The sequence below is a fragment of the Colletotrichum navitas genome (genome assembly GCF_030913465.1).
Source record: "Colletotrichum navitas strain CBS 125086 chromosome Unknown LY79scaffold_15, whole genome shotgun sequence".
Taxonomy (NCBI): domain Eukaryota; kingdom Fungi; phylum Ascomycota; class Sordariomycetes; order Glomerellales; family Glomerellaceae; genus Colletotrichum; species Colletotrichum navitas.
In genome coordinates, this window is record NW_026850561.1 from 60,671 (window position 1) to 79,279 (window position 18,609).

At 55.0% G+C, this 18,609-nt stretch overlaps 6 protein-coding genes across 6 annotated transcripts; 1 reads left to right on the forward strand and 5 right to left on the reverse strand.

The window, feature by feature from the left end:
- Positions 1–129: 129 nt before the first annotated feature.
- On the reverse strand, positions 130–4,453 carry LY79DRAFT_657661 (uncharacterized protein). The gene is made up of 2 exons (XM_060562711.1): positions 1,529–4,453; positions 130–1,478 (listed from the first exon to the last, which is right to left on the reverse strand). Exons 1-2 carry the CDS (start codon positions 4,029–4,031, stop codon positions 343–345), a joined length of 3,639 nt encoding a protein of 1,212 aa, XP_060416471.1. The 5' UTR covers positions 4,032–4,453; the 3' UTR covers positions 130–342.
- A 3,761-nt stretch (positions 4,454–8,214) lies between these two features.
- On the reverse strand, positions 8,215–10,260 carry LY79DRAFT_99216 (deuterolysin metalloprotease). The gene is made up of 4 exons (XM_060565281.1): positions 9,485–10,260; positions 8,750–9,431; positions 8,556–8,689; positions 8,215–8,498 (listed from the first exon to the last, which is right to left on the reverse strand). Exons 1-4 carry the CDS (start codon positions 9,810–9,812, stop codon positions 8,473–8,475), a joined length of 1,170 nt encoding a protein of 389 aa, XP_060416472.1. The 5' UTR covers positions 9,813–10,260; the 3' UTR covers positions 8,215–8,472.
- On the reverse strand, positions 10,261–11,650 carry LY79DRAFT_99215 (uncharacterized protein). Its single transcript, XM_060565280.1, has 2 exons — positions 10,874–11,650; positions 10,261–10,804 (listed from the first exon to the last, which is right to left on the reverse strand). The coding sequence occupies exons 1-2, from the start codon at positions 11,280–11,282 to the stop codon at positions 10,710–10,712; spliced, it is 504 nt and encodes a 167-aa protein (XP_060416473.1). The 5' UTR covers positions 11,283–11,650; the 3' UTR covers positions 10,261–10,709.
- A 473-nt stretch (positions 11,651–12,123) lies between these two features.
- Positions 12,124–12,627, forward strand: LY79DRAFT_510819 (uncharacterized protein; the record flags this gene model as incomplete). The annotated part of the gene is made up of 1 exon (XM_060554195.1): positions 12,124–12,627. The coding sequence occupies one exon, from the start codon at positions 12,124–12,126 to the stop codon at positions 12,625–12,627; it is 504 nt and encodes a 167-aa protein (XP_060416474.1).
- A 484-nt stretch (positions 12,628–13,111) lies between these two features.
- LY79DRAFT_99212 (uncharacterized protein) lies at positions 13,112–13,980 on the reverse strand. The gene has a single exon (XM_060565279.1). It carries the CDS (start codon positions 13,740–13,742, stop codon positions 13,269–13,271), a length of 474 nt encoding a protein of 157 aa, XP_060416475.1. The 5' UTR covers positions 13,743–13,980; the 3' UTR covers positions 13,112–13,268.
- Positions 13,981–15,059: 1,079 nt separating this feature from the next.
- On the reverse strand, positions 15,060–16,902 carry LY79DRAFT_98911 (fatty acid desaturase). The gene is made up of 2 exons (XM_060565278.1): positions 15,622–16,902; positions 15,060–15,568 (listed from the first exon to the last, which is right to left on the reverse strand). Exons 1-2 carry the CDS (start codon positions 16,655–16,657, stop codon positions 15,159–15,161), a joined length of 1,446 nt encoding a protein of 481 aa, XP_060416476.1. The 5' UTR covers positions 16,658–16,902; the 3' UTR covers positions 15,060–15,158.
- Between the last annotated feature and the right edge of the window lie 1,707 nt (positions 16,903–18,609).

Genomic DNA, 18,609 nt, shown 5'->3' on the forward strand with positions numbered 1-18,609 from the left:
GTCAACAGATGCTGAGACGTGGCCCACGCCGCCACCACCCAATAGGCTACACGCGTCGATCAGAAACGCAAACGATGGAGAGCGAGGGGATGCTAGTCCATGGGGCGGGCCGGGGATGATAAGACTGGGGGGCACGGCAGATGCGTGCGGGTCCGTCGCGGGCGTACGGGTACGATGGACAATCAACGTCGCGCAAAGTCACCAAGCCGCACCAAATCTGGCCAAATCGCTCATGATTGTTTTAATCATGTACTCCGTAATGTTGGGGGCATTTCCATAAGTGGGGGCCACGAGACATGATCAAATCAAACAACCATTCAGTATTGAATAAAAAAGACTACCTTACAAACCGGCTGGCTCGTAGTATTCCCGGAACCGATCAGTGGTGTCCCACTCCACTGTCCAAACCACGTTCCAGCAGTCCAGCAACAACCTAGGAAACCTGACTGTCCAGAACGCTAGGTAACCGTCGGGCAAGGGACCTACAGTCCGCTTCAGCGAATCGGGCATATCCTCGTAATGGTTCCTCTTGTTGCGCAGCGCTCTCAACAGATCGAGTAGCCGCGAACCCGTGTATTTGCGCTGCTTTCCCAACGAATCCACAAACTCGCGAGGTAGCAGACGGAGAAAATCGCCTTTGGTAATGGCTGGCGCGTGCTTCTCCAAGTACTGAAGGTGATCGCTAGGAGGGTCTCTTGGCTCTTTCTCAAAGTGGTCCGAGACGTCACACAAGAAAGCAAGGCGCTTCTTGGCGGGCCAGAAGAAGGGATGGGCCATGACATCACGGGCCGAAGGACGTTCCTTGGGATTCGCGTTCAACATGAGACCGATGAGATGCTTGGCCTCGTAGGCAAAGTCGCCGAGCGCATCCAAAGGTGCCAAGTTGTAATTGCCCTTTCGAATATTCACCTCTCTCATGTAGCGATCGCCGCAGTCGAAAGGATGCAGACCATTGGTCAGAACGTAGAAAAAGACCAGCCCCAAGCTGAAGATGTCAATGGAGCGGGTTGCACGACGGTTCGACATCATGTCAGAGCCGACGAGGATGGAACCCGAACCGCTGTTAATGCTGACATCCATGGCAGAATCTCTGGCGTCATCGTCGAGCAGCAGCTCAGGGGCTCGCCAGCCAGACGTTCCTGCGGCGCGCCCCGTAGTCGCACCGAAGGACGACTGGCCACCTTCCAGCTTTTTACACAAGCCGAAATCGGAAACGAGAAGACGTGGCCGGCCATCTTTGCCCATGTTGACAAGAATGTTCTGAGGCTTCAGATCGCGGTGAACGATACGAAGATTGTGCAAGTGATGGATACCATTGGTAATTTGGTACAAAACACCAGGCAAATCCATCTTGCCAGCTTGGGCCAGTCGAGAGAAGTGGTGAGGTTTCTCGACCACGTCGGCCAGAGACGCAGCACATCGCTCAAGGGCAATGTACAAGAAGCCGTCTCGGACTTGCTGGGCATAGTAACGAATGACTGAATGATGTCAGGACACATCACAAGGTACAGTGATTTCTTGGGCTTACCATTAGGATGATCGTCGCTCTCCCGCAGCAGCTTCGTCTCCTGCGACGCAATATCGTAGAATTGAATGAGCATTCGCTTAACAGCGACCTCGCGCCCATCAAACTTGCCGGCGAAGACCAAAGTGCCGTTACTGCCAGTGCCTAGTTGATGTTCGGTGTCCACCTCGATATTGCCCATCCTGATGATGGGTCCCGTCACAGCTTGCATGTCGTTCGCGACGGTCATGACGTCGGGCTCCAGACGGGTTGCCTGCCCCCCAAGCTTCTTGGCTTTGTTGACGGCATCCTCGACAGATGCAGGAGGCTCATCCTCCCGAGACTGAGACATATCTTCTCTCTTCTTGCCCTTGCGATGCTTCAAGCCTCCGCGGCGACCACGGTGAGCTTTCTTCCTCTTGCCACCCTCAGGGGTACCAGACTCGGGAGGAGTCACAGACTCTTTTTCGGGAGCTGCAACGGGCTGAGCAACAACGGAAATCTTCTCATCCTCCTTTTCGACAGAACTCGCCAGTGCTTCACGGGCTAGCGTGTTGCCGGCCGCAGCCACCTCGGGCTTGGGCAGAGCATCAGGTTGAATGGGTTCGGGGAGGGGGGGGTGATCATGGATTGTAGGCTCAGGAGTAACATCAGCCGCCATATCCTCCGTATCCGAGGCAGTCTCGTAGCGCATGTTCCATTTTGTCGTCCTCGTCTTGTACCATCGACGCAGGTCCTTCTGATAGAAGAACAGAACAGAGACGATGAGAACGATGAGGACAGGATTGGAGAAGAAGTCGATGACACTGTTGGAAACGTGGTGTGGAATCGACTTGACTTTCCTCACGATCGTTGGCGTCTCGACATCCTCAGGGACTGGAGTGGGCAGCACCGAGTCGTTTTCAGGGTCCAAGACAGCATCAGACGTCTCGGCCCTCCCAGGAAGGCTGGGAGGTTGGTAGATCTTCTCCCTAGTAACACCGTCCATGTAGTGGGTGCCAACCATGGCCCTAATTCTCTGCGTCTCGTTCATCTTTTCCCATGGGGTAGCCAGCTGAAGCCAGTCTGGTGACGACGTCTTGGCCACAGGTGCATCGAGAATGAGGGGATAAGAGCGCCCTGATAGAGCGAACCAGTTGCCCGTCTCGGTCTGGTTGACAAAAATGCGCTGGCTTCTAATGCGAGCTGTGCTGTCGTCTCTGGCAGGCGGAACGGGCTGCGGCAGTACAATCAGGTCTGGGTTGATCAAGGGCTCCAGCCCAACAGGTCTGCAGACGTCGAAAACTTTGACCACCGGAGACGAAAACTGTGCCTTGCAGAAGACGGGAAGATCTCCTTTATTGGTCTTTCCGTAATCGAAGCCGTAGATCCTTCCATCATGGGTAGATGTGTGGTAGCGGGCGTCGATGGATTGATGGTGTTGGCTGAGGAGGTCGTAGTCGTTGGTGTTAGGAGTCCAGTCAAAAAACTTGAGTGTAGCAATGGGACGACCGTCTCTTCGAGCAATGCCAACCTCGTACTCGGTGCGACCAAGCGTGATTGAGCCAATGGAGCTACACTCCTCGTTGTTCTGGTCGTACAATGCGTTTGGACGCAAACAACTCTCGGCTTCATTGACGTGGGAGCCACCCGATCCAAACCACTTGAGCACGCGGCCGGTGGCAGCATCGAGTGTGATCATGGTAGTCTTCTTGGTGCCCGTGTATACGATGGGAGGGTTTTCCAGGGCAGAGGCGCCCTCGTCAACCATCTGCTTCATGGTCAGGCCTGTCGGCAGGAGCCTGGGCTCGCTAGAACCAGGGACCCAGTAGTAAATGTCTCCGTCGCGGTTGGGCTCGATGGCCCAGACGTAGTGGTCGATGAAGTTGTAGTCGTCGTCCAAGTCGGACGCGTTGAGGCGGTAGTGTTTGGTTTCAACCATTGACTGGTCAACCTCGAGACGCCAGCGTTCTGTGGCGGTGCCGCGATCGCTGGCGTAGAGGTGTCCATCGACGGTCGCCATAAGAACGAAGTCTTCTACTTCCCAGTCCTTCAGACTCCGCGCATGGTGCTGCGTAGAGATCCCGTCGCCTCCGACACGGGAAGCGATAGGTCGATGTCCAGAAGGAGGTGCTCGCACGGACTGAGCCGGAGCCAAAGTTGCGACGGCGCTCGCATCGTTAGGAATTATAATATTGTCGGGGTTGGACCGACGGTTGTGTTGTTTGTTGGGTTGGGGTTGGCTCGAGGTTACGGAGTTTCGACGTGACCTCGGAGACTCGGCAGCATTGCCGGCCATGATATTGGTAGCGGCCCAGTTGCGGGCGGCAGCGTCCGGGTGGACATCGCGAAAAGCCTCATGCTGACTGCTACCGGGAGCAGGCTGTTGTTGGCCGACGCGGCGTATTGGAGGGATGGGCTCGAGGGGTTTTCGTTGTTGTTGGGCGTCGGCCAAGGGGAGGCAGGAGATGACGAGAACGGCGAGGGCGAGGAGGTAGGTCCGCTGACGGGCAACATGCCTCCCTTCGCCTGGAGGCCGTCGCAGCATGGTCGGTGAGTTTTCGGTAAGGTAGGGGTTTACATCAACGCTTCCCGGGGATAATAGTACAGCAGGCGAGACATGGAGGCAGTTGTGGCCGCCTTCGTGGTTGTGATGGTGGAGGAGGTGGTGGCGGTTCGACGACGGGAATCGACCATGTGAATGTGGGTGGGTTGAGCTAGCGAACTAAATCGGAGCCCACGAATGCAAAGCTGGCGGATGAATGGGCCAGCTGTGGAGGTAAGATGGAGGTGATTGTGGATGATCTGAGATGCACCAAAGGAAATGTGGTGATGGCGAGAGAATGTGCAGAGGTGGAGAGAGCGGGAGAGGAGGGAAAGCAGGAAGGCAAGTGGTGGTATTTGGATGCTCTCCTCGCTACCTTTTCTTTGCCGTTCGCTTCTGCGGATACTCTGTAGGTATTAGGTACCTTGTCAGCTTCCGGTAATTCTTTTTCTATTTTTTATTTGTGTCTTTTTTTTCCAGTCTGAAGCACTGGCCCCCAAGAGGGGGCCTGCAAACCAGCTCGGCCGGCCAGCCAGCCCGGTGCCCATGCCAATGCTAGTGTGTCAGTGTCAAATGTCAATGGTGCCCGGTGTAGGTAGTGCAACACGCAACACACACACACACACATACACATACGGTACACACGCCCCCGCTAGGCGGAAGGTGGGAGAGGTAAGCCAGCGGCAGGGCTGGGATTGGGGGGGATTCTAGCGTACAGTGCAAGTTTGCGGATGAGAGAGCTTCGACGCTGTTGACGGCTTCGTCGCGCCGAGGGCGTTGGAACTACTGTGCATCGTAACACACCCCCCGGTCATACCGGGATCCATCTTCTGATGGGGGGGGTTGGGTGGAGGATAGGAGGAAACGCAGCGGGCGCAAGTATACCGTATCTTTACAGTGCGTTTGTACATTTGTATATACTATAGCTACTTGGGTACACCATCACTGTGCTGTGCCCATCCCACCATTCCCGTCAAGCGAGAGACCCCACCAGATGTCACGAAGTCAGCCACTCACAGCTCGCAGGTGTTCCCTGTTCCCCCAGTTTCAAAAGGGAGGAGAACAACTGGGATGCACATGCCATGCCATGCCATCCCGCGCCCTCCTTCCTGCCTTCTTTCTTTCTGTTTACTGCCACATCTTACTATGTAGCTTACGTACACTATCATACTGGGTACATAGGTATATACTATGTATCTGCATCACAACGGGGTAAGGTAGGAGGTAAAGTAGATAGATCCGCTAACTAACTACAGTAGTAGGTAGGTGCTGAAAAGACCCCTTGTGAACCTCAAACTGTGGCAAACTAAAAAAAAATCGCGGGGTTTGGGCAAACCCCAGCCCAGAGCAAGCAGCACCAGCTTCACCAACTACCAACTACCGCCGCCGCCATCACCACCACCACTAGCATGATCTTCCAAACCCCGTACCAGTAGTCATGGGGAAAGCGGGATTATTGGATCACATCTACCTGCTGAGGAATGTTCATGCTCACACATGGAGCGCCATACAAAATACTGGAGCGTCCTCCCCATCCCCATACTACCTGGCATACTCGGTAGCTTTCACAATTCAACGACAAATCTCCCGTACCCGGTCACAGGCGAAACATTCTCGGTCGAGATTCTCAGGGTCTTTGGGGGTTCCTCATCACACACGTTAGGGCTCCGCGACCCGAACCCTCCCCCTTACCCTTGCGCTTACGCCGCGCGCCGAGTCTGAATCGATATGCCTGGCCCGTTGCCCCGAACTGCCTAGTGCCCGGTGTCGGCATGTGATAGTGCGAGCAAGATGGCATCGACACAGTGCAATGGGGGCTTTCGCGACAGCCAAGGGTTACGGCCTGTCTGTATGTGTGGCTGGGCCTGGCATGGTTCGTTGGAGACGACCATGATCCACCAGGTCGGCCTCGATCAGGCACGGGAGGCTACGCTACGCTACACCACACAAACCCGTGGTTAGCCGTCGAACCGGAGCCTGTCCCTCCTTGGTCCAAGGAGACCGACGCATCTTTGGCCGAGTCTGCCGGTGCGGCCAACCAGTCTCCTCGTCGTCGTCGACGCCATCGCAGATCGTATGCATCCGACACGGTGTCCTCGGCTGATGGGACGCTCTTAGGCGCGAACCTTTTTGCACTAGCAGCCGCGGCCATCCGACCGTGATGCTGGCCGTTCCTGCAGCTTGGTCGTCGTCACTGGTCGGAAGAATGCGAGCTCTTGCGGGGAGACACAAGCAATCAGCAACCAGGCTCAGTACTGCGAGGAAGGCAATGTACCCTATCTTGGCCCGTCACACTGTGTCACACGTTTCTAGTCATTGCAAGATTCGCTCAGTACGGGGAGAGGAGTACGGAGTACCGGATACATATTTACGGAGTACAGTACCATATGTATGTAGTAGTGTGCGGGCTGAAGCACTCGCAGAGCAACTCGACGATCAAGCAAGCACGCAAGCAAGCAAGCAAAGATACCCTGTGCCTGGATACCCCACTGGTTGACTCGCCACCCCCTGATACTTGTTCATCGCTCTCCGAGCCCGCCCAAACTCGCCTCATCCCAGTCCAACCGCCATCGGCCTCGCACGGCAGCACTCTTGACTCTGAGGCCCGGTCAACCTTTCCGCCGGTGTTCGACCTCTCATTTCGGTCGAACACATTCGACTTGTCCGTCGACACTTCTCAGCTCCGTGGTGGCCAATGCGGTACTACCTGACTAACGTAGGTCTGCAGATCATCCAGTTCAGCCTCTGCATCTTTGCATTCCATATGGAACCTAACAAGTGACAAGACACAAAAGTTTAGACATCCTGCTCTCCCTCTTGTCTTGGCTTCCGAACCAACGTATATACAAATACCCTACTCCTCTACCGATGAACCAACGTACGGCCAAGCGATCTTTCCGCTCCCTCCCTTTGGGAACCTGCTTGTCCCACGCAGCCCCTTGCTTCGGAGCTTTTTCTCGCAAGGCATTCCTATGCCACCCGCAGTCCGAATGGCAAAGGCGAGGGGGGGGGGGGGGAGCCTCAGAGTAATTACCTACTGTTTTCACTGAGGTTCGCGGAACATCCCAGCAAACTTTGCTTCTTTCAAACTTCAGGTGCCCACGTCAAATTAAAGCACAGACGAAGTTGCAGCCCACGACTCGACATATGTACCTTTCACCCTGCAGTACTATACTACGTAGTATTGACTTGTCTCAGCGCAAACGATCGTGATTCTCGACGCAGACAGCCAGATAAGTCTGCGTCTCGCGATGTGCGCTCCAGAGGCCTTGCCCTTGTGCTAGTATCCGTCTACGAGCCACAGATTGCGAGCGTCACGGAACAAACGGTCCACAGTCCGGCGGGGGCTCAAATGCGAAATGGATCTCAGGTTCAGGCCCGTATCTGGCTCCGGTGGCGCCCATGTTCAATGTCCAACGTCCCGGCCCCAGCAGATCCTAGGATTGATACGATGCTGTCTCTGAGCTACACCCCCTTGGCCAACGACCCCCAACTCCCTTTTCCACCGGAACTGGGCGCTTCAAGCTTCGCCTGCGCAAGAAGTCTGTATTTGCGGTCTGTTACCAAGCCAAACAATCATGAGATGATGAGACGAGTTGGCGTCTCGAAATAGGCTTTGCTTCCGGCAAGGCCCGCCCTTGCGACGCTGTGCCATCTCGCTGGGCTACCGTTTCCCCATTTTAACGTTGCCGCCATCATTATATCCCCTGGCTCATCCGGAACCAATATCCGGGTCGGACCACTCCCCCCCCCCCTGGAAACTACGGTTGATGACAGGCACGGGAGGGGCTTTCCCACTCGCATCAGTCTTCGGCCGGATTCCATACTTCGTACGATGCAAGTCAGTTGTCTCTGCCGCTCTGCAGGCGCCGCCTGAGAAAGATGGAAAACGGGGGGCGAATGACAGACGGCCGGCTCCCTTGATCATCAACAATCTCGATTCAGATACCTATGAATCGGCAGCCACGTGTTGGACCGATCACCGCCACTGACAGATCCTCGGCTGTGCCATTCGGGCGATGTGCCATTTCTTATACAGGTTTGTATTCTGATTCACGTTTGGCTTTCGCAATCGGCTCCGTACGGGCGAATGCTCACGCGGCCCGCCCGGATGTGTAGCATTTTTCGAGTTTGCATCACCGTGTAAACCATGTACCAAGTATTACCAAAACCCTTGCTTGAATCATCATCTCGTTTCTATTGATTAGTGTTATTGATGGCAAACCTATGGTCCGCATTAAGACATCGCCGTATTAACCTTAATTAAGACGCGGTAGGCCAGTGCCTATACGTCAAGCATCATGAGACTCCTGGCGTGGCCGATCGCCCATCCAATATGCACATTATAGAACTGCATCAGCTCTTGTTCGCGCCTTGTCATTCTACTTTTTGGTCTTTTAAAATGGGTTCCGGGGCCTGCCCCGCGCGCGACCCGTGTCACTCTCTAGCAGATGTCGTTAAGGTTAACAGCTGGATGAGAGTTAGCAACCCCCAAGGTCAATGGCAACTAGGTCAAGACAAGCTTACCATTGGCAAATAGGCAGTAGGTATCGGCATGGTTCAAGTTTTGACTTGACTCGAGCGTCTTCATCGCATCGTAGCCGTAGACACCAAAGTCGAGTGTTCCCTTCATCTGGAGCAAGTGCGTCATTTCGTGAATGCTAAACGACTCGTCAGCTAGTCTGCCCAAGCGGAACCCTGGATTGCTAGAAGCTCCCTACGTCGTGGTGGTCTGGTCCTGCCCGTGGCACGTCGTGGTGAGACTCGGAAGCGCACTGAAGTAAAGGGGGCAGTTGACCATGTAGCTGTACGCGGGGACCGTGTAGGCCAGGACGCCAGGCGAGCACGACTTGTAGACGTCGCCGCAGTACTGCTGAGACACTCCATCTATGTTGCTCTGGCACTCTACCGCTATCTTGTTGAAGACGTCGGTGACATTGTACTTGGCTTCATCCGACGTGTCTTTGAAGTACTCGTCCATTCGCGTGTCGTTGCTGGTGGCGTTGGCGGCTTGTTGAGCGAGTGTTACGCAGTTGCTGAGCGCCAAGTTCACTGTGTCCAAATCACTGTCCTGACAGTCAGACTGCACCATGGTGCGCTTTATAGACTGGTGGAAAGCCATGCGTGTGAGCGCCGCCACCCTGGTGTCGACATCTTTAACCGTGAGCGTGTTGCTGGTGATTGGGATAACGCCGGCGATCTCGGTGGTGCCTTCCTTGGCGTACGGAATGCCGCTGTTGACCAGGAGATCGTAGACGCCGCTGTCGCCGAGGTCGTGCATCTGTCCGAAATCGAAATTGATCTCCATGGTCTGACCGTCCTCAAGGGTATGGAAGGCATCCTCCGTCATAAGGTCCTGCGGAGCAATGCGTAACCGCACGCCGTCGAAGGGCACTCGCGTATCTGCTCATGGGTCAGCGCCACTATCACGCCACTGGAAAGGCAATAGGACTCACTGTCGGAATATACAGTCACCTTTTCAACGGCGGCCTTGTCCAATACGGTGGCAAGTTTGAAGAGCTTCCAGGGTTTTGAGTCTGTATTTGTCAAAAAGATCTTGACCCCTGTGTTACTAGAGCCGCGTTTAAGCTTGATCCTGATAGGTGTCTTGGTGGTATCCAGGGGATTAGTCGTGTTCACGGATACGGTGATATTCGTGGGTGTGATGGCATTCACGGGGTTGGTGGTATTCACGGATGTAGTGGTATTCGCGGGTTTGGTGGCGTTGGCGGGGTTGGCGCTCGCAAGGGAGGCAAGTAGAATGAGACCGGTCAAGAACTTCATCTTGGCTTGCGAACCGGCTACTGTGAGATGAGTCGAAGGCAAGGAGATTGAGATATTGTTGGGCTTGCGGGCAGTGATCTGAAAAGAAAACCATTGAGGGCCTGCGATTGGACTTGTCTTTATAACGGACGAGACTCCAGCCGAAGCTAGGCTCCACGCCGTGAATTCCAATCTTCTTGGCGTAGATCCTGAGACCCGATCCGGCTGAAGAAAGAACAGAGGCACTGGGAACCAAGCCACGCGAACTAGCACCCTAGAGAAGCGGCAGCGGCAGCGGCGGCGTCGAGGTTCGGTTCGAAGAAGCCACTCGAACCAGTCCCAAGTCCAAGCTTAAACCCAAACAGCAGGAGGCGCTTCGCACCACCAAAGAGTTGAACGGAAGGCGACCATTATGATCAACGGGGGAAGTTATAGAGGTTCCGGGTGTGCGATGTCTTCAAGATGGTGGTGGGCAAGTGCAACGATAGTTAGACCACACGAGATTCGAGGGCCGGATTCCTCGAACTGGTAGGGCGCTCAGCCTTGGCTGTCTCGCGGAGCAGCTACAGATCCAGAGAAATGGAGGGCCTCTTAGTCCAAGTTACAGACAATGAATGAGGACGATCCTTCGAGCATGAATGCGAATAGCACCGTATACCGCCATAAGACGCACAGGCCTCGCTTACCGTATCGTCTGGCTGCGGTGGCCATCGGCAGTAGGCCTTCCGTCTTTCACGTTAAAGGCACTGCACTGTACCTTGGGTTCGGCGAGACACCGAGTCTAGTTTGCGGCAATAAGCACACCAAGACTGACAAGCGCAAATGCCGACGCCTGTGTCGTAATATGACTTGCTGGATGGATGCTGGTCCCGAAGACGGCCCTCTGGGCCTGGGCCCCAAGCATCACAAGTGAGCCACTCAAACGCAAACAGCTTCCAGAGTCCCGGGAATAAAGGCGGACTCTAAAGAAGACCTAGACTCGTATCCGCTTGTACCATGCTGATAAAAGTAGTCTGTGATGGTTAGTCTCTCTCCGAATAAAGACTGGGAGTGAGAGTGAGACTGGCGCAATGAGAGTTTACCCTTGGTGGATGCGAGACATGGCCTGGCTTGCGCAAGTAAGACAGACCCTCCTTGGTGTCCATACCCAAGATGGTGGGATAAACAGTATATTTGAGACTGGCTGAGATACTCGGGGTCTGGAACCGTTTCTTCATGTTTGGGGATATGAGATGACGTCGGTTGCGAGACGGATGCATCAGGAAATGCGGTCTCAGCACGGGCATCCGCTGAGCGGAGTGGAGTCCGAATCAATTGTAGTCGGCGCCGATCTTCCACACTCTTCCCCTTCCACCACCACTCAAAGGTACTACTCACGGTAGGTACATCATGAAGTGCACAGAGGTACCGGTAATGCATTGACGACGTTCCCTTTTTGGACCCTGAGCTGGGATTCTTCAGCGCACCATGTCTCGCTGTCCTAATGGTCATGTCACTATTGTGGCTTACAGTCGAGCGTCGTCTTACGCATGTGTCGCGCAGCCAATCCAAGCTAGAAACCGGGGACCAGGGAACACAGGTTGGCGCGCACAGGTTATGTTATCTCCATGCAAAGTGCGAGGTCTTCCCGCTGTTCGGCCGAGCTGTTTACAAAGTTCCTCACAAATAGACTGCAGTCAGTAGACTCTGCCAAGCACTGCAGACAGATAACCTCGAATCTTTCCGACCGCTTGGCAGCCTCCATCGGTACATTAGCTCTCTTGAATCGCGCTTCCGCCGCCGACAACTTCCGGAGGGTTCAGCTCCAAAGTCTACACTCGTAGCCTCAGTTCCGAAAGTACGGGACCATCCTCGCGTGGCTTGGGCCAAGAAAGAGAGTTCCTCTAGCCCGCGACTACTAAGACCGTTCATTCCCGGCTTGATTAGTTAGGGCCCTGCGCACAGTCTGTTCATCCATCCATACACCTTACTACATCGCACGTCGGTATATCCTCGCGAAATATGGGCAGCAGGACAGTTCTTTTTGTAACGTGAGTGATAAGGACGCACTAATTAGGCTGACGTCATTGATGCCACTTGCCATTTTAGGAAGCTGTTCCGTCCGGCGCACTTGCTGTCTGCTGACTTGTCGGACCTGGCCAGCGTCTCGACGACTTTCCCCTTCTCACAAACACTTCAAACCGGCCTCCATAGATCCTCATTCCTGGACTGTCTTTTGTGCCCTCCCATGAGACGTCTGCAGACCCTTAATCCTTTCCGCCCCCTCGTCTTCGTCCTTGTCATTATCCTGATCCTTGCGGCGAGGAATCGCAACGGCGCTTCCCGAGATACCATGACCGCACAAGAGAGCCAGTCCACAGGCGCCGCCCTGGCCAATCTCGACGTCCGCATCCGTCAGACGTCTTCATCCCCCCCGACGTTAGCGTTCTCGGTGACGAACAATCACGATACCCCGCTCACCATTCTCCGCTGGAATACCCCTCTCGACCCGCTCGCTATCCGGCTTGGACTCGTCTCCATCACGCCAGAGGGCAAGAGTGAGCCGATAGAGCTACCCACCATCATGCTGCGACGGGTCATGCCGCCGCCACAGGACGCTCTCGTCACACTTCAGCCGGGCGAGCGCAGGGAGGAGGAGGTCGTCTTGAAGGATCCCATCGTGCCGCTCGACCAACTCGGCAAGACGGCACGTGTGGCGATCAAAGGCAAGTGGGGGACTGTGTGGCCCACGACGGCAGACAAGCTGAGCAAGGAGAATATTGAGAAGTTGCAGTTCGGTGACGGGGTTCTAACGGGTGAGTTCGATAGCGAGGCGGTTGATGTTGTTATTGGATGAACTGGGGAGGAAACCACACAAACGACTTGCCATCTCGTTGCCTCGTCACGAAAAGATGCACATGTTCATCAATTCAATGCTCTGCTATTCCTGCCAATTGCCTCCAGCGGCCTCAGGGCACGAAGTCTGTCTGTACCTACCAATCAGATGCGCGTGACTTGCCCGGAAAACGCGTTTCGAAACATGACCAAGGCGTGGCCTTCGTGGAACCCGACCAGCCAGCGGAGGAATGAGATACCAACTGTAATTTTTCTGGAACGGGTCTCGGAGGATAAAAACAACAATAAGCGCGTGTCTTGGACGAATGCGTTGCTCTCCAAGGTCCATGGGCAGTCCAGACTCTCTCGATTCGTCTCTTTGTTCCTATTAGGCATCCATGAATTTGTAGGGGTCTCAACGAAGCCTCGTCGAATGCGAATGGGAATCAAAACAAACCGGCCGCTGGGAGTACCGGAATGCGCTGCGTCGCCAACGCCGAAATGTCTTGAATGATACTTGCCTAGAGTCATGGCGTTCGGCCAGGTGGGAGCATCGCATCGTTAACCAACATCAATGTACCAACCAGCAACTAACCACATGTGCAAAAACAACAGAACCCAATTCAACCATTTCCGATGGCCCAGCTACACTAGTTCTCAAAATCAGTCCCAGTCACGCGAATAATACTCGTAGCAACACAGCCGCCACCAACGCCGCCTGCACGCCATCCCCTCGCCCACGACATTTCCAAGCGACCAATACCCAAAGACATGTGGCCTCCTCGCCACGTTGCCCCCCCAGCTCACGGCTATGCAGAATCGGCCCTTTCCTCGTGCAGGCCACGTTGGCACCGCGCGAGGAGCGCCCCGCTCGAACAGCGCCTTGTTTTTGGCTCGCCGTGAGGCCGAAGAGTATGATGAGCCCATCCCCGCATGCAGGATCCCGTCAAGCCTTCGGCCTTGGGTTGAGAGTCTAGCTCGGCCCCAAAGTCCAAGTGTTTGGGCATGGACAGACGTTTGAGAAGTCGAGAGCTCTCCCGAGGTGCCATGTTCCAGTGTTCTTTCCCCAAAGCACGTGCGGCCGCCGGACCGCATGAGAAGTTCCATGCCCTGAACCATCGTGAAATCCGCATTCATTCATTCCTCACGCGCTTCCCACGTTCACGGTAACGCTCGAGGAAGCAGAAAGACCCCGAGAATCGTTGAAAACGGTAAAGGAACCCCCTTATTGGGCCCATACCCTCAACCGCCGCGGCTGAGACATCTCGAAGACCGCGGTCGAGAACTGCTACGGCGAAGTGTCTCTTGGTTAATTGAACTCTCGCGTGGTGATTACGGAGTTTATCAAGTCCGGACTCAGCCATGAAGGAGGCTCATGGACAATTCCAGGCGGTTTACATGGGTCCTGTCGCTTACTCTGCGTCGATTCCCGGCGTCTGGCAAGCATCGTGGGACCCCATTTGGGTCACCTGTTGAGCTCCCACCAGCCTGAGCTGATGTAAATCATCCCTACACAGCACAATACGACTGCTTCCGCTGCTATGGCCATTGCGACCTTAGACCTCAGTGTGGCAGGCTACAAACAAATGGCATAAAAAGGGAGGGGAGGGTTATCAAGGGATAGGAAGCGAGCAACATAAAAACCGGCAATCCATCCTAGACGTCGCCGTTTTGTTCAGGCACCAGCGTGATGTACCGCCCTTCCTCACCTCCGGGAGCCGCTTTTGCTCTTTTTTTTTTCGGAATCCCAAGCCACCCGGGAGCGGGGGCATTGTAGGCCGGGGAATTGCAGCGGGAAGCGGCCGAAGTCTTCTCGGATTTCACGGGCCAAGCCACCGACACTAGTTGTCTACCTTCCTGTACCGGCCCGCTTAACCTGCCCCGTTTGTTCCGCGCGTTTCTGATGATCAGACGACGGGCCATTGGTCCGTCAAGGTCGCGTGGGCACCCCGCACTCTACCCATCCTAACTAACTCTGCATGATGCGGATAAATTGGATTGATCTTGCGATTCTACGGCCCGCGCGCCGCCGCCGCCTCCTCCATTTCGTGGATTTCTGTTCTGGACCCAGAGGGCTCGCATGGATCACTGTAACAGCGGATGAATGCGCCTCGGTCGATGCATCGTGACTTCGCACACAGCATACCACTTTGGTGATATCTCACATCAGCATTTGGTAAATAAACATGTTTGTAACCGGATTGCTCGGAAGCTACCCCTCCTTAAGGTTTCTCTTCTTGTGTCTATGGGTGTTCTACCCCTCTTGGTACTGGTATAGAATACTAACGCCTTGACAGTGCTCAAACCAACGCTCCCAACCGTTTTCAGGTCATGTTGACTGGACGATAGTGTCATGTAGCTATCTCGACGTTACCACGACGCTCGAAGACAGCGCATCGACAAGACAACCACCACCAGGCCAAAGAACCGGAGGATTCGGCAACTGTATTTGCCCGAATCTTGCACCTCTACACGCAAAAAAAAAGACCGTCTCGGATCGGCTCCGGAAACAACACGACCCTCATTTCGTTTCCCTCTTCTCGGTTTCGCAGTTTAGGACACCTCGCCCTTGATGGGAGGAGTGCCGAGACCGTTGTGGTTGCGGAAGAACAAGACGCCCTTACCCTCGCCCTCGGCACCGGCGCTGGGCTCGACCCACTGGCACATACGCGCAGACTTGTACAAAGCCTTGATGAAACCAACCGGGCCGTCCTGGACATCGGCACGGTAGTGCTTGCCCATGATAGGCTTGATGGCCTCGGATGCCTCGTCGGCATTGTAGAAGGGAATGGTGCTGATGTAGTGGTGGAGGACGTGAGTCTCAACGATGCCATGCAGGAGGTGGCGTCCGATGAAGCCCATTTCACGGTCAATTGTAGCGGCAGCCCCGCGGACGAAGTTCCACTGGTCGGCAGTGTAGTGAGGCAGAGTAGGGTCAGTGTGCTGGAGGAAAGTGATCGCAACTGTAAGAGGTTAGTACATGCCATTTGCACCGAGTTTCTTCTCATGAACTTACCGAGCCAGTGGTTGACCCAGAGGTAAGGGATAAAGTACCAGACCAGAAGGTTGGACCAGCCGAACTTGTTACCGAGGAGGACGAGGACAGTCGTGGTGATGCCGATACCAATATCAGACAGGATGATAAGCTTGGCGTCCTTGGCCTCGAATAGGGGGCTGTTGGGGTCGAAGTGGTTGACACCACCGCCCAAGCCGTTGTGCTTGCCCTTGCCACGGCCCTCACGCTGGCGCTCGTGGAAGTCGTGGCCGGTGACGTTGGTCATGAGGTAGTTGGGCCAGCCAACCAGCTGTTGAGCAATGAGCATCAGCAAGGTGACGATGGGCGTCTCCTCGGTCAGCTCGCCGACCTCGTGGGCCAAGCGGCCGGCGCGGGTGGCTTGCTGCTCGCGAGTGCGGGGGACGAAGACCATGTCGCGCTCCATGTGGCCAGTGGCCTTGTGGTGCTTGCTGTGGGAGATTTGCCAGCTGAAGTACGGGACCAGGAGGGCCGAGTGAAGCACCCAGCCGACGGCATGGTTCAGCGTCTTGGAGGGCGAAAAGGCCTGGTGACCGCACTCGTGGGCGATGACCCAAAGACCGGTGCCAAAGAGACCCTGGAGGACGGTGTAAAGGCCCCAGAGACCAGCACGGACAGCCTTGGAAGGCACATACTCGGGGGTGACAAAGTTGTACCAGATGGCGAAGGTGGTGGCCAGGCAGAGAATGTCCCGAGCGATGTAGCCGAATCCCCTCAGAGCGGAACGCTCGAAGCAATGCTTGGGGATGGCGTTGTAAATGTCCTTGATGGTGAAGTCAGGAGGGGTGAACTCGTTGCCGTACGTGTCGTACAGCTTGCCGTAGTTGGCCATCTTGGGAGCGGCACCCTCAGAGGCCATGGAGGACAGGGAGGTTGACGAAGCAGAGGGGCGAGGAGAGTCCATAGGCGAGGCAACGGCAGTCGAGGGCATCGAGGCGTCGGTCTCAGCGGTTGTGGAGGTAACGGTGCGGCGCAGGACGGGGTTCTTAGCCGCCGGCATCGACGTGGTGGAAGCCATGGCTGATGTGTGTTTCGCCTTGGTGAGAGAAGGTGAAGGTGAGTTCGTTGTGGACAGTTATAGCCTCGGTGTTGGTAAACGACACTCGGAGGGACAACGGACAAGTTCCAATGACAGCCCTTGTGGGAATACAGAAAGGGATACCAATTGGGTCGCGGGGAAGGCAGAACGAGAACGGGGAGAAGGAGAAGGGGAGGGGGACTAATAAATGAAGCACAGGGAAAAAGGGGACGAGGGTCGGAATCGGGTCGTGGCGAAGGCGAAAAGACAAAAATGCCTACTAGGTTGTTACCAGAAAACGATGGGCCCGAACGGGACCCGTTGTCAACTCTGCACTGAGACGACCAAGCTGGCAGTGCTTTACCCGTACAGCTAAGCTACCTAGTACATGGCATGTGGCTGGTCAGGTACCGTAACGGATGTTCAGTGGTGTGAAGCAATCCCTGTGACAAGTGGTGTGTAGGTAAAGTCAGGTATGGTGGTTGGTATCCTATGCGGTGAATATGTGGTGCGGGTACTTGGTGCTTGGTGGTTGATGGAACTGTGGTGTTCCTCGGTTCCACGTCTCCGTTTTTGTTGGGGACGAACTGGACGACGACTGTTGCTTGTGCCTTTCTGGTCGCGCGGGGGGTGTCTTTTTTCTTTTTTGCAAGTCAGCGTGCAACGGGAGGGAAAAGAATAGGCTAGACCAGGGACGGGAGGGATAAAGTGCGTGACAGGGGGTGTGTGTAGGCGAAAAAATGTCACTTTGCTTTGCTGTTGGATTTTTCCTGATGGGCCTCGCAGTTGATTGAGTTACCCACCGGGAAGGCGGTGTGAGGAGGCGAGGTACAAGAATGCAATGTCTGGCTTCGCAATGTATCATTTTCTCCTTATCCCCCCCCCTTCCTAATACCATGGAAGGGACAACCCGCGCTGGAAGCCGGACGTTGGATCTTGAGCTCGGCCTTGTGTTGCAAGTCAGGTGAACCCAGACGACGGCTTTGATAGAGCCAACACCTAAACTACATAATCCAATATGTGACCACTGCCATCATCCTCGGCCCGTTCTGATAACGTTTCGGGCAGGCTTTCCTTTCGGCGATTGGCTATCCTGGCAAAGTGAATTACAACCAAGTGTTCCTACCCTGCACATCTTCACAAGGAAAAGTAAATCAACAAAAAAGGGACGACAACCTGGCCTACCGAGAATGGATAGAGTTTTGGGCTTGGGTAGCGTATGATCTTTTTATTTTTATCTCGCTTTTGTTGGTTCTGGAGAAGGCGGTATTAGGTATAGCGAAGAAAGATCGGCTGAAAAGGGATTTTTGGGACGAGGCCGGCGGTCTAAAGGGTCATGGAACAGTACGTATCGGATTCCAGCATAAGGTAGGCAGGCAAGCAGGCACCTAGGCAAGTACCGTAGGGTAGTAGTGCACCTGTCATGTAAGGCGAGGAAGGAGGTCGCTGGGAAGTTTTCCATGTATAGATACATGGCTAAAAGAGCCTACTTCAGCTTTGGCATCCGTCTCTGCCTATGCCACTGCCTCTTGCCTCTGTTTGAGGTACCTGCACATGCACACTTACCCTGCACTTTCCATCCGCCTGGTTTCCCTAGGACTTGGACTTGGGCTCGGCCTCAGGCTCGTTGGTTCTTCTCTCGCTTTGCATGACTGCACAGACACGGGCAAAGGTCTTGCTTTCCTTCCTTGAAAGATCCGACTGTAAGGCCTGGCAAGCCTGGGCCGCTCTTGGGATATCCGAATCCCCAGGCCGGCTTCACGAATGGAGAGGGTCTGATCAGTCTGGATCTTCGTTGGGTCCCCGCTGTGGCCAATGTTGGCATTCAAGGCCAGGTTCCAGGACAAGAAGCCCCTAGGTACCGTAGTGTACAGTAGTGGGAGGCAAATCAACACCGGCGTGCCAGGTCAAGATGGTGGGAAAAGGAAGGAGCAGGAGGTAGGTGGGGAGGG